This window comes from Nothoprocta perdicaria, unplaced genomic scaffold (assembly GCF_003342845.1).
Source record: "Nothoprocta perdicaria isolate Ctin4 unplaced genomic scaffold, notPer1 scaffold_72, whole genome shotgun sequence".
NCBI lineage: Eukaryota > Metazoa > Chordata > Aves > Tinamiformes > Tinamidae > Nothoprocta > Nothoprocta perdicaria.
Window position 1 is genome coordinate 674,123 of NW_020455999.1, and position 13,277 is coordinate 687,399.

At 47.7% G+C, this 13,277-nt stretch overlaps 1 protein-coding gene across 1 annotated transcript; it reads left to right on the forward strand.

The window, feature by feature from the left end:
* Window positions 1-113: 113 nt before the first annotated feature.
* Window positions 114-10,192, forward strand: DNAJC16 (DnaJ heat shock protein family (Hsp40) member C16). The gene is made up of 14 exons (XM_026051072.1): window positions 114-616; window positions 1,239-1,305; window positions 2,224-2,548; window positions 3,278-3,462; window positions 4,200-4,304; window positions 4,716-4,874; window positions 5,255-5,385; window positions 5,652-5,835; window positions 6,143-6,325; window positions 6,594-6,670; window positions 7,088-7,168; window positions 7,269-7,367; window positions 7,481-7,651; window positions 7,763-10,192. Exons 1-14 carry the CDS (start codon window positions 114-116, stop codon window positions 8,157-8,159), a joined length of 2,667 nt encoding a protein of 888 aa, XP_025906857.1. The 3' UTR covers window positions 8,160-10,192.
* Window positions 10,193-13,277: the final 3,085 nt, after the last annotated feature.

Below are 13,277 nucleotides of genomic sequence, written 5' to 3' on the forward strand. Positions count from 1 at the left end.
TCCTCCTCCACCATGGCGCCTCCTCCTCCTCCATGGCGCCTCCTCCTCCTCCATGGCGCCTCCTCCTCCTCCTCCATGGCACCAACTCCTCCACCACGGCGCCTCCTTCCATCATGGCGCGCGCCGGAAGCGCCTCCTCCTCCACTATGGCACCTCTCTCCTCCATCATGGCGCCTCCTCCTCCACCACGGCGCCTCCCTCCATCATGGCGCGCGCCGGAAGCGCCTCCTCCTCCCCCATGGCGCCTCCTCCCCCACCACGGCGCCTCCCTCCATCATGGCGCCTCCTCCTCCACCACGGCACCTCCCTCCATCATGGCGCCTCCTCCTCCATCATGGCGCCTCCCTCCTCCATCATGGCGCGCGCCGGAAGCGCCTCCTCCTCCCCCCCATGGCGCCTCCTCCTCCTCCATGGCGCGCGCCGGAAGCGCCGCCGCTGAGGGGCCGCTGACGGCGGACATGGCGCCGCGGCGGCCGCTCCTCCTGCTCCTCCTCGTGCTGCTCGCGGCCGCCCTCCGCGCCGCCGCCGAGCTCGACCCGTACGCGGTGCTGGGCGTGCGCAGGGGCTGCAGCCAGGCGGACATCAAGAAGGCCTACAAGCGGCTGGCGCGCGAGTGGTACGTGCGGGGCGGCCGCGAGCGCCACGCGCCTATACGTGCCGCGCTTCTGTGTGTCCCGCTTCTGTGTGTCCCTAGAGCCCGGCATGGTGGCCTGTGGCCGTGCACTTGTGCGCGCTCCAGGAGCCGGAACATCCGTGCGCCGCCATGCTTAGCCCAGGTCATTTTAACAGCATTTAACCCTCTGGAGATACTGATTTTGGACAGCCCGCAGCCACTTCCATCGTGCCCTGCTTTAACCACCTGCTTTAAGTTTAAAGGAAATGCCGTGGCCCCCCGCGCTGCCTCCATGTTGCACCAGTGCCATTGCATATCCCTAAGCGCACACCCAACGTGTTATGGCCACAAACCTCCGTCACCTGCAGCCTCCTGGCCCTTTTTGATGTCAGCTGAGGCGATACCCGGTCGGGAGAGGCCATGTGGGAAGAGCCCCATGGCTTGTTTACCCCCGTGCCCCTGAGGATGCAGCTGGGAAGGACCATACTGCCCCATGATAGAGTTCAGCCGTTTTGTCCCCGGCTGGAACCGTGCGCAAGGACAGGCCGCACCGGCCTGCAAGAAATTCCGTTCTGAAGTCGAGGCTTTCTCATTAAAAACCCTCTCTTTTGTTTCTGTGTTTCAGGCACCCCGACAAAAACAAGGACCCAGGAGCTGAAGATAAATTTATCCAGATTAGCAAAGCCTACGAGGTAACACACTCTCCATGCTAGACTTGCGCTGTTCTTGACATCAAATTTAATCGATGTTTCCTATGATGTGGTTTCATTCTTTATCTGTTTATGCCTATGTGGAAAAAGTACTCGAAGAAGGATGTATTTATCTCCCTCTTTGATGGAGACCCTCCAATTTTTGCCAGTACAGCCTCTGCCCATATAAAGTTTCTGAGCTTCAGAATAACTATTGGAAATGTTTTACTAGAGCAAAACGGATGCTCTAGTTGGTTGGATCTAACTTGCTCTTGTTGAAAAGCCTCAAACCAAGGTTGGGAGGATATTTGCTGTGCAGTGCAAAGCTCGGAAAACTGTCTTTTCCATATTATATATGTATATACTAGGGATGATGCAAGAAACTTTAATCCCTTCCAAGCTTTAGTTGCTGATTCTAAATATTATTTCCAAAGTAATTACTTGCACAGCACTTGTGCAAAGCTCTCTAAATCAGCTGCTCCACTTTGTGGCACCTGACCTCATGCTTCCTAGACAAGCAAGTTGATATCCTGAAAATAAAGCACATCCGTTACCCCAGTGTGATGTCTGTATCATACTGCTTAGTGTTCAATAGCACTTTGTGATGTTATAAAAGCCCTCTGATGGTTTTCTGATGTTATAAAAGCCCTCAAATGTTCAAGTGGACTGGAAAATCACTCCAGCACTACCACTAAAAAAGCACTGCTGTTCAGAAGCTCAAGATTTGGGCTCTAGGAAGCGTATATGCTATAGTTCTTGAATGAAAGGCTCCTTTTCTTTCACTTATTTACCATAGTGAGCCTGAGATGGCATGATGGTTCACTTTTTCTGCAGCTTATTTCATAAGGGACTGGTGTCATTTCAGTTTCCTATTACAACAATCCAGATTTTGCTCCTTCAACCATTTTTACTGCTTCACAGATTCTCTCCAATGAGGAAAAGAGGGCAAACTTTGATCGCTATGGGGACGCTGGCGAGAGCCAGGGCTACTCTCAGCATCGCCAGTTCCATCACTTCCACGAAGGCTTCTATTTTGACGAGTCCTTCTTCCATTTCCCCTTTAATTCGGAGCGGCGCGACACCTCCGATGAGAAGTATTTGCTTCATTTCTCACACTATGTCAATGAAATTGTGCCGGATAGTTTCAAGAAACCTTACCTCATTAAGATCACCTCAGACTGGTGTTTCAGCTGCATCCACATTGAGCCCGTGTGGAAAGAAGTTGCTCAGGAATTGGAGGTGCTTGGTAAGAGTTACCTTTTTAACATGGGCACCATTTCTTTGCTGAATGAGACCATTCCAGAGGTGTCTTCTGTCAGCTACAGCAGTTGCTTCTCACAGCTTGGCAGCACTGAGTTTAGCCATTCAAATTCATCAGGGATTTATCTGTGACTGTAACGCTTTCACATGCATTTACATCAGCCTAACTGATGGGGCTGGATGTTACAAATGAAGCAGAAATAGATTTTTCTTCCACCTCTACAGCTAGTGGCTTAGTGCTAAGGGCCAAAGCTCATTGCTGCCCATTTCAACAGGTATGCCTGCTATCTTGTTTACTCTGAACTTGGATGAGTAAAGATCTCTGTAGAATATGGAAACTAAATCAACGCTGCAAGCGATTTTTAAGACCTAAGTGCCATATTGAAAGCGATCAAGGAATTTTCTGTCTTTTTCTCCCCTCTGCAGAGTACAGCTCTTTGCTTTCTTGCAGATTTTAACTTCTACATCATACATGGAGTCAGCAGTGATGCAGCAGGAGAGGGGCATTCTAGTCCCTGCTTTCTGGGACTCTCAGCCTTGGCATTTTAACCTAGCACATGAAACATCTGCAGGCAGAAGGGAAGAGAGGCCAGATTTGAGAGGCCATAGCGTGAATAGCTGCCAAGCAGGGTATCATCAAGGGAACATACCTTCACACTCAAAGCTGCTTTGGATCATCTGTGACCTCTAACGTGAACTTGCTTTCCGTTTGCAGGAGTGGGAATTGGAGTTGTTCATGCTGGCTATGAGAGACGCCTTGCGCATCACCTTGGTGCACACAGCACGCCATCGATTCTAGGTCTGATCAACGGGAAAATAACGTTCTTCCACAACGCCGTCATTCGTGAAAACCTGCGGCAGTTTGTGGAGAATCTTCTGCCAGGGAATCTCGTAGAAAAGGTATGTGCTTTAAGAGTATCATATGGTGATTTTGTTACTAATCACATTCACAGAATATTCTAGTCTCTCTAGCTGTTCTAATCCTGTGGTCTAACCCTGTGGTCCAAGAGCTTTACTTGGCTCTTTCTGGTAGAGTCCTGTAGGACTCCTGCCACATTCCCACGTGGGATGAGATAGCAGGATCTGTCCCCAGAGGGCTCCCACCTCCCTGTCTTCTCCCAGGAGCAGTACTTGCCTCATCTCTTTTTTCTTCCCTGTGGGTCTTCCGTGATGGCTCCCATTCTCCAGAGTGTCTAAAGCTGCCACCTTGTGTCCTATTTCTCTTGGCATTGCAGTTCTAATCCCAAAATGGAGGGTCTGCCATTGCAGCCCATGACTCTTCTTCTAACAGCCCGAACTCTCAAAACCTACCCCAAACTAGCAGGCTTGATTGAGCACAAAGGTGCTCTTCTTTTCAATGTAATTGAAAGTCAATTGACATTGACTTAAAACAGCATGGACAGAGGATGGACTAATTAGTAGAGTGCATGCACGTTGAGACTGATTTTCTTTCCATAAATCTCCTGAGGTTCTTGGTATACCTGTGATGCCTTAAAAGAAAAATCCACGGAAAGCTTTCTGTGACACCTAGAGCTTACTCAAACTCAGTTATGCTTCAGACACCTAGTATGTGTATAGTAATGTGTATGTTTAAATATATTCTGAGACTGAAGCTAATGCTCTGATTCTGTTTAAAGGTTACAGATAAAAACTACATCCGCTTTCTGTCTAACTGGAAGAAGGAAAATAAGCCCCATGTCCTTTTGTTTGATCATATGCCACTTGTGCCCTTATTATACAAGGTAAGGTGATTTCTGTCTCTGACTCTTTAACTTACTAATAAAAAGGATGCTAATATTGCTGAAGATAGAGATTGATTTTGGAATTAGTGCCAGGAGAGGGATGTATTAGCCTTAATTGGTAATAGCAGAATTTTGCAGCAGATCTCATTGGAGGTGGTGGAAGGCACGTTTCCAGAGAAACCCATGCTACAATGTAGAATGTCAGGTTGTAGAATAAAGGTGTGAATCCCGTGAGGCTTTCTGTTTGATGACTAAGAACATGCAAACTGCGTAATTCAGCAAGGCAAAGGATTTGATTTTTCACAGTGCAGACCCAGTGACATTTGAACAGTGGGAACAGGCACTTATGAGGGGAAATGATGCTCGATCTGCAACATAAACACACACTGCTGCTGCTTTCTTTCTGTCCAGCTGACTGCCTTTGCATACAGAGATTACTTGTCCTTTGGTTACGTGTATGTCGGACTCAGAGGGACTGAAGAGTTGTCCAGTCAGTACAACATCAACGTTTATACTCCTACCATGATGGTCTTCAAGGAGCAGATTGACAAACCCGCTGATGTTGTGCAGGTATTGCTCTAAGTTCTGCCTGAGAATTCATATAAAATGGACATAGGGGCTTTTCTGAATGGACTTTTCCTCAGAAGTTGGCCCGTGGAGTAGCTCAAAAGTAACTAGCAGCCGTTTGCAGCAGAAACTTGGACTCTAGCAAAGTTGAGGGAGCAAACGCTGTGAGAAAAAGTAGTTCTGTAGGCCTCAGTTATGGTGAAGGTAAATTGCAGCTAACTTTTTGGTATCAGACATCTCAAAATGTCCTTGGGTTTTCCTGTGGGCACAATGATGGCTGGTGGCCTTCTCTAGGCTTCAGAGGAGAGTTTCAGAAGAGCTCTGCTCAGGAGGTTCTTCTTGTCCTGCTCGGGACCGATTTCTGCTTCCTTTGTCCTCTCTAGGCCCGAGACATGAAGAAGCAGCTCATTGACGACTTCCTTTCCCAGAATAAGTTCCTCATGGCAGCCAGGCTCACCAGACAGAAACTGTTCCAGGAGCTGTGTCCTGTGAAGAAGTTCCATCGCCAGCGAAAGTAACACTCCTTGGATTAGCAGTTTATGAGCTTTTACTAGGTGTATCCTGGGAGGGAATCTATTTAAGTCACAGATAGAAGGGATGAGGAAGGGGTGCTGAGCTGGAAAAGGCGATTGCATAAAAGGCAGGAGAAGGCATTCACAAATATGCCTGGAAGATGTTTAGGTTTTCTGGCTCTTCAAGATGGTTTTTGGCTAGCAAAAAGATGGGTTTTCTCTAATGTCTAGAATAGTCCTTAATCTCCTATTTTATTGTGTTGGCCAGGCACTGTGTGGTCTTACTTACCAGAGAAGGTGATAAGTTCTCTGAGGCTTATGAGGCATTCCTGACTTTTGCTGTGGCCAACACCAAAGACTCCCTGAGGTTCGTGCATATCTACAATGATCGTCAGCCAGAATTTGCAGATGCCTTCCTGGGGGATGACGAGAAGTATCAGGGCAAATCAGCTGTGAGTACTGCCCATCTCTTCTGCTGCTTCTGCTCATCTGCTGTTCAGACCTACATGTCTCTGCTAGCTGCCTCTTTGGTTTGCTTTGAAAATGCTTCCTCTTAGTTATGAGTGGCTCCTACACAAGTCATTGCTTAGGTTTTTAAGCTTTTCTACCACTACTGGCTTCTCTTTCAAAATTCTTTTTATTTAAGAATGGCTTTATCTTAATCTGACTTCCATTTCTTGACAGTGGTTTGAGATTTTTTTGTTCAAGAAAGATTTTATATCTTCTCGTCTGAGCTGTGCAGTGTTTTTATTTGTTCAGGTGGTCATTTTGGAAAGGCGCAACGATGCAGGGAGAGTTGCCTACAAAACCTTGGAAGAGGCCTGGCAAGGCAGCAGAGAAGACAATTTCATCCTCCTGGATCTTCTTGATCAGCTGAGGACAGATCCCAGTTTTCTCTCCTCAGACACTGTCCTGACAGACCTGAATGATGAACTTGCTCCCGTAAGTGCATTGTGTTTCCAGATGTGTAACTACCACGTTACCTTCTTGGACAGTTCCATAATGGTCATCAGCTGAGATTATTTATCTTTTAAAATACTGAGGCAGGACTCCAAGTTTCCTCATTTGTGGAAGGAAGAGTTCTTGTTTACTTTGATGCTCAGTTGTGCCCAGGGTGCCATTTGGGGGTGAAGGTCATATCAGTGCTGTGGATAGCAGTTTTGTCATTGACTTTATTTATTTATTTTTTTTTTATTCTCCATCTTAACAGATGTTCCTTATCCGCTGGTTTTACTCCACGCTGGATTACATCTCAGACTGCTGGGACAGTTTGTTTCATAGTAACTGGTATGGAGTAGATATTCACTAGTGCTGATATACAGTAGGATTGCTGTTGTCGTGTTGGGATGTGTAACAGACCTTGTAATGCCATAGTGTCATTAACTGCTGTCATCTACTGGCTACTTCAGTCTTGAAGCTGAGATCAGTCACATGCCCCTAGATTATTATGGTCCTGAAAAGATATCAACCCTACTGATCATTGCTTTCCACTTTTTCCCCTTAGTGTTATTTTTCAACTGTATCCACTCTTCTCTTCCTGTTCTGGGTGGGAGTAAAACTGCCCAAAATCCTGATGATGTTTCAGACCCAAGAAAATGAGTTTCTAGAAACTGCACAGTATTATTCGAGGTAGAAACAAATTGAAATTCAGGCAGAAACTGTGCAGCTCGCAGAACTGATTGCTGTTTGCAAATCTTCCCTCAGGCGAGAAATGATGCCCCTGCTGTCCCTGCTCTTCTCTGCGCTCTTCATTCTTTTTGGCACCGTTATTGTTCAGGCTTTCAGGTAAGTGCACACAAAGACATCTCGGGGACCCTACAGTCCAGCCAAGAGCATCTGAATTCAATCTTACGATGTAAATTAATACATCTGTATTCCTCTGCAGTGACTCAAGTGATGCAAGAGACTCTCCTCCAGCTGAGAAAGAAGAAACAACCACAAAGGCTGAAAAGAATGATACGAGCTTCAGCAAAGAGAGTAACAGGTTACCTTCTAACTTCTCCAAATATAATTTTTGCTGAAGTAGTCTGGGGACCCTGTGTGAAGAGTTAGAGCAGATATGTGTTCCTGCGCGCTCAGTTCTTGTTTCCTTTGCAGTAGGGTTCCCAAAAAGGGCTTTGTCGAGGTGACTGAGCTAACGGACATCAACTACAACAGTAACTTGGTACGCCTGAGACCAGGCCACATGAACGTCGTCTTGATCCTTTCCAACGCAACTAAAACCAGTCTGCTGCAGAAGTTTGCCCTGGAAGTCTACACATTTACAGGGTAGGTTGGGGCCCTTGCCCTGTTACTCTTACAAATGCCTACCTGTGCTGTGGGAATCCAGGCTGGCTCAGGAGAGGTGCTAATCTGGCTTCCCCTGTGTCCTTCCTTCAGGAGCAGCTCTCTTCATTTCTCCTTCCTCAACCTGAACAAGCACCGTGAGTGGCTGGAGTACTTGCTAGAGTTTGCGCAGGACGCGGCCCCCATCCCAAACCAGTACGACAAGCATTTCCTGGAGCGCGATTACACGGGCTACGTGCTGGCGCTGAACGGCCACAAGAAGTACTTCTGCCTCTTCAAGCCGCCCAGATTGGCGGACGAGGGGGGAACGCTAGGAGCGTGCGAGGATTACGAGTCCTCGCTACACACAGAAGCCAGGGGGAAATCCTCCTGCAGCCCGGGATCTAGATCCCTTAAAAACAAATTGCACAAATTGTCCTTTTGGATGGAACGCCTTCTAGAGGGTTCCTTACAGCGGTTCTATATCCCTTCATGGCCTGCACTAGACTGAGGGAGTTTAAAGAGATTCTAAACACAGACTTTTTATGGAGATGACAAGGGACAGTTCTTTCCAGGAATAAACTGTCAATCACAATGAACCAACCTTAGGTTTTAGATGAACTCTCCTAGGGCCAGCAAATAGAAATATCTCCCTGTGTCTGAAGCCTAGGAGTACAATGAAATGCTCCGAAAGTCCCTCTACCAAATCGTCCTTGCATTTGGATACTCTACTCTTGAAGACAAAAACAAGGCCGTTTTTCCTTCTTCTCCTACCGCATCTGCTTCCCGAGTCACCTCCGTTCCGTCTCGCCTTAGCTGACGAAAAGCTGCGACTCCTCTGCTGCGGTGACTCCGGGCAGCCTGAACGCAGCCTGTAACGCAGCTCAGGTCGTGGCTTCTCTCCCTTCCCCTGTGCTTAGCCCATGGTGCATGGTGTAACACCGTCGAGACCCATCAGACCCTCCCAGGCTCCGCCGCAGGTTCGGAAAGGCCTCCCGTTGGGTGCTCATACTTTCGGGCTTTCCCTGTGGTAAGTGGTGTAGATTATGGTCGGGAGCATCTCCCTCGTAGCAAACTAGCTGGGTCTTACCTGTGGTGCGGGCTTGTAGGCGATCTGCATGTTTCATGCTCCTTGTGTAATAGTTCCACGTGCAGCTTCACCAGCAAAACCATAGCCAGGGAGGGACAGGGTTTTGCACAGCCCTAAATGCTGTAAAGGTGTCAAGCCATTTAAATGTCACGTTGTTTTCCCGGATGCCTTTCTGCTTCTGTCAATTCTAGACTATGTATCTTAGAGCCATAACTTTAATCGTGTCCTCCAGTTGTAGGCATAAGCTGCTATGAGCCAGTAGATGTGTAAAAGAAACTTTAAATAGCTGCTAGGGAGTCAGTTTAGACTCCTTTCAAACAACGTTACATCCGTAGTACAAACCAACCTTTCTTTGTATCAAGGAACTTAATTTTCACAATGATTGTATTCTTGAAACGTTGCCCCAGAAGTGCTGTATCATCAGACCGTCTTTTATGTGTGAAACTAGTTTTGTTTTAGGCGTGGGTTTAAAGGTGCTTGGTTTCAGCATCTCAACTGTTTTTGTCCTTTCAACCTTTATTTCTTAATGCGCAGGCTGCCTTGTTTTGCTTTGCCTTTTTTTCTTTTTTTTCTCCTTTTTGTTTTCTCACCACTTGGTCTGCATAAGGTTAGAAGAGTTACGGAGCTGGGTTAATGCTTTGCTCCCAGAGTGCCCAGTGTCCATTTTTACCTGTGGAGAGGTAAGGTGGGAAGCGGCAGCTGCTTTCTGCCCCTCAACCAATAAAGCAAAGCAGAAGGGTTTCTTGGCACAACCAGGACTGTAAACCTGGGGCACTTTTACTTCCTTGCCGCTGCTCCTGCGGAGACACCGTTTCCGTTGCTGCTACTTGCTACATCTCTCTGCATAAAGCTCTTACATGCGCTCAGTGCAAGAAACAAAGACTTTGGAAATAGTGAGTTGCATGTTAGGCTAGGTGACTGCCCAATTTCCACATTCTCCTCCAGGCTGACTTTACGTGGGGACCGTGAACCTCATCATAAAGCACTTCTGCCAAGGTAAATACAGGCTCACTCTATCCCTGCCTTTGTATTTACCATATTACCAGAGCAGCTGTTTTTTAGGGATAAATGTGCCCTTCCCAGAGATATCTGCTGCTCCCAGATTGAGCTCCGGGAATGCTCAGGTCCTTTTGCTGCCCACATTACCTCATTGCTCACAAAATCCTGGCTTGTTGCATTCCTCCCTATGCATTGGTGAACTTTGACCACCAACAGGTATCTCAAGCAACATGTATAATGTACAATAATAAATAAAGGCAAAGATAACTGCTGCTGGCCTCTTATGTGAGGTTCCTTGAATTTAGCTCAGCAGTCTGGGCGGCAGCTTATGTGACTGCATGCAAAGAGCCCTAAGATAACGGCGAGGAAGAAGAGGTTTTCTCCTGGCGAAGGAGAACAGTGAGGCTCAGGCGTATCGCTGAACTTGGAGGTAGAGAGGGGATGAAACGTGGGCCTGGCTCTACTAGACTTGGTTGCACTTGGCTCAAACAGTCCCTGTAGCACTCGTGCTCTCCCCAAAGCTGCTTTGTAGGACTGGCCTAGAATAAGGCTGTAGCTGAGAGGAAAACCACCAGTTTTGCAGCGTCAGATGCTTTATTTGTGAAAGAGCATTGCCAGAGGCCCTTCAGCTGCTGCTTCCAACCACGATCCCAGGCAACGAACCCCCCACCACTGTCTGACCTGCTGCCACCAGCAGCGCTCAAGCCGTTAGCCTCACCTCTCATTGCAAAATGCACTTTCTGTTTGTTCTGTTCTGCCCACGGCGGTTCATAATCCCGAAGAGTGAGGAAATTAATGCACTATTTATCAAAAACCGAGCAAACGTGTGTGCCCGCGATTCAGAAGCTGAAGCCTTCTGATCCTTACAGCAAAGGGATGCAGGGCAGAGGCGGAAGGTTGCACCAAAACCCTTCCTTGGAGGGAGGGTGGCAGGTAGCGCTCACCGACCCATGGAAAGCCTGCAAGGAACTAACATGCTAAAGTGGCCTGAGAAATTGAACCGAAAAATAAGTACCTATTTTGCACTTTTGATACTGGGAGTTGGGGGTGCGGGGTGGGGATGCAGAAGGGAATTAACTTATTTGGTAAACTTGTCTTTTTATTTTTTTTTCTTTTTTTTTTTTTTTGTATTTGTGAACAGGCACTGATGTCATTTTGTTTTAAAAATATTACAGATTTGCAACCAAAATAAACTATTTTAATGTGTGAGGAGTTGGCTCAGCGTTTTATATAAACCAATAGCATCTCTGCGAGTTCAGAAACCCAGGGACTGTTAAGTAATGCCCTAGACACAAGCAGTAAGAGAAGAGTCTGCTTTTCCTATCAGAAAAACTGGCTGTTAGTTTAGCCGGACTCTGCTCTCTTAAGGCTTGTGCTTGGGGTTGCTGAACGAAGCAGCTGGAGTCGGCATGCAAAGGCCTCAGGTGAAGGGGTGCACAGGAACAGGAGCCTCTGTGCTGCCCCCCAGGACCTCTGTGGGCACGGAGGCCGCATGAAAGCCCAGGGGACCCGGGGGTCACCAGCTGCACACGGACCCCCGGGCAGACTTATGGTCTCATTTTCCAGAGGGATGGAGAGACAAAAGCTTTCCCCCGAATTTCAGCCTCATCGATAACAATTCTTTACCTTGATATTCTGGTACAAAAGCACCACCTCGTGGCAATCAGAAACAAAAACGCCTTGCTTGGCAAATAAATTATTTTTAACAGTTTCAGCAGATTGCTGAAAGCAATAAAGGACCGGCATGACGCAGGAACCCACTGGAAAGAGATGACACAGGTCTTGAATTTTCCATGTAACCTCAATCTTTTAAATCATTCCTTTGCGTATTTTAAAAGATGAAAGCAAAAAATCAAGACCTGAATCTAAATAAACCCCCACATTTGAAATTAGCAGGAATAATTTGGCAACACTGACAGTATTCTATGATGAGCAGACTCTAATAATTAGACATATCCAAAAAAAAAAAGTTAGAACTGACATTCAGTAACCCCAAAGGCTGAAAATAACCCAAGCCCTTTAGCAGGCAAAGCTTTTTTGGCAGGATCGTTCATTTATTCACAGAATTGCACACAGAGATGGCAGATTAGCAAGTCTTTGAAGGCTTTCAAACATACAGAAGTACTTCCTACTTGTGAATCAGCACAGAGGATTTATAATAAATCAACTGCTTCCATATTTCTAAGCATGGCTGTGGAAGTCCAAACTGCAGCTCCTCTACATGCTTGATATTCCAAAACCTTTAGGGTATCAGGCACCAGTATCACCAGTGGAGTTTTGGAAACCTCGGGGCAGAAGCAGCTGAAACTTCCACTATGCCCAGCGTGCAGGAATGGCCATCTCGCACACTGCAGTCACACAGCCCTAAACTTAAAACAGGAAATAATAACCAAGAAAAGACACGAAAAACCAACAAAATCCACCTTTTAAGTGTGGACGTGCCTATCTCTTGTTGCACACAGGATTATCTGGGTTTGCCAACACTCTTCTTTTTCTGCGTCTTTGGGTCATCAATGGTTCCAAATACAAAAGCAGAACAAAAAGGTGGTTTGTATCACCTCTGTCTCAGATGGGTTCTGGGACAGAACTGAAGCCTGTAGCTGCTACCCCAGCATACGTTACACTAAGACTTAGCAACAGGCTCCCTCTGCAGAGCTGCTCCTTTATCAAGGCTCAGGTTCACCTGCAGACTAAGCTGCCCTTATTTCTTTCCATGACTCCAGCCCACCTCCATTGCTTGCCGGCCTGCCAGCAGAAACGGGAGCACAAGGGACTGCTTGTTGGAGCGGCTCGGTTCCAGCATCGAGGGTGGTGTTTGCAGCAGACACCAGGCCCTGACCTCACGCGCTCCGTTTGGGAAGTTCCAGGTCCCGAACAACACGTGAGGCCGCGGGATGCTGAGCACCTCCCGAGCCTTGGCCACGCCGCCTCCCAGACCCCAGCCCCTTTCCTCCGGCCTGTCCTGCTCTGTGCTCTCACTAGCTCTCATTTCAAGGGCAGATGGGAGCAAAGGGAACGTCACAACCACCCCTTGGTGGGTGCAGACACACAACAGCAGCCAGCGCAGAGAGTTCCTGCCACGCAGCCCTCGAGAAGGGCACGGACAACCAGCGAAGAGGTCTTCAGAGAGGTAAGAACTCGCCATTTCAGAATTTCAGAATTTCAGAATATTTAAGCCATGAATAATTTGAATTAATTTCATGAATTAATTTCATGAATTAATTTCAGAATATTTAAGCTCAAGGTAAGCCATGCTTACCTTGAGCTGCCCCTGTTAGGTCACTGACGGGGCCGCAGGCGGCCCTGCTGCCAAAGCCACCGCGCTGCCTTGCGCCAACCATGGTCTCTGCTTTGCTTAGGCCTAGTCCCAGTGGAGAAGAGCTCCCAGGCCACCCGGCCCCGGCTAAGAGGCTTCTGGGCCTCGTTAGTGCCCACGAGCCGCAGCTGAGGGGGCTGCGGCCTGCAGGGCACCTGCAGCTCCCCACAGGCCCTTGGCAGCCGCAGCATTTGGGTGGTGCTGGAGAGAAAGAGGCACCAAGT

Coding starts and splice junctions, on each gene's coding strand:
- DNAJC16 (XM_026051072.1), top strand. CDS start 114: ATGGCGCGCGCCGGAAGCGCCTCCTCCTCCACTATGGCACCTCTCTCC. Junction 5,386..5,651: donor AAGTTCCATCGCCAGCGAAA/GTAACACTCCTT, acceptor TGTGTTGGCCAG/GCACTGTGTGGTCTTACTTA. Junction 5,836..6,142: donor AGTATCAGGGCAAATCAGCT/GTGAGTACTGCC, acceptor TTATTTGTTCAG/GTGGTCATTTTGGAAAGGCG.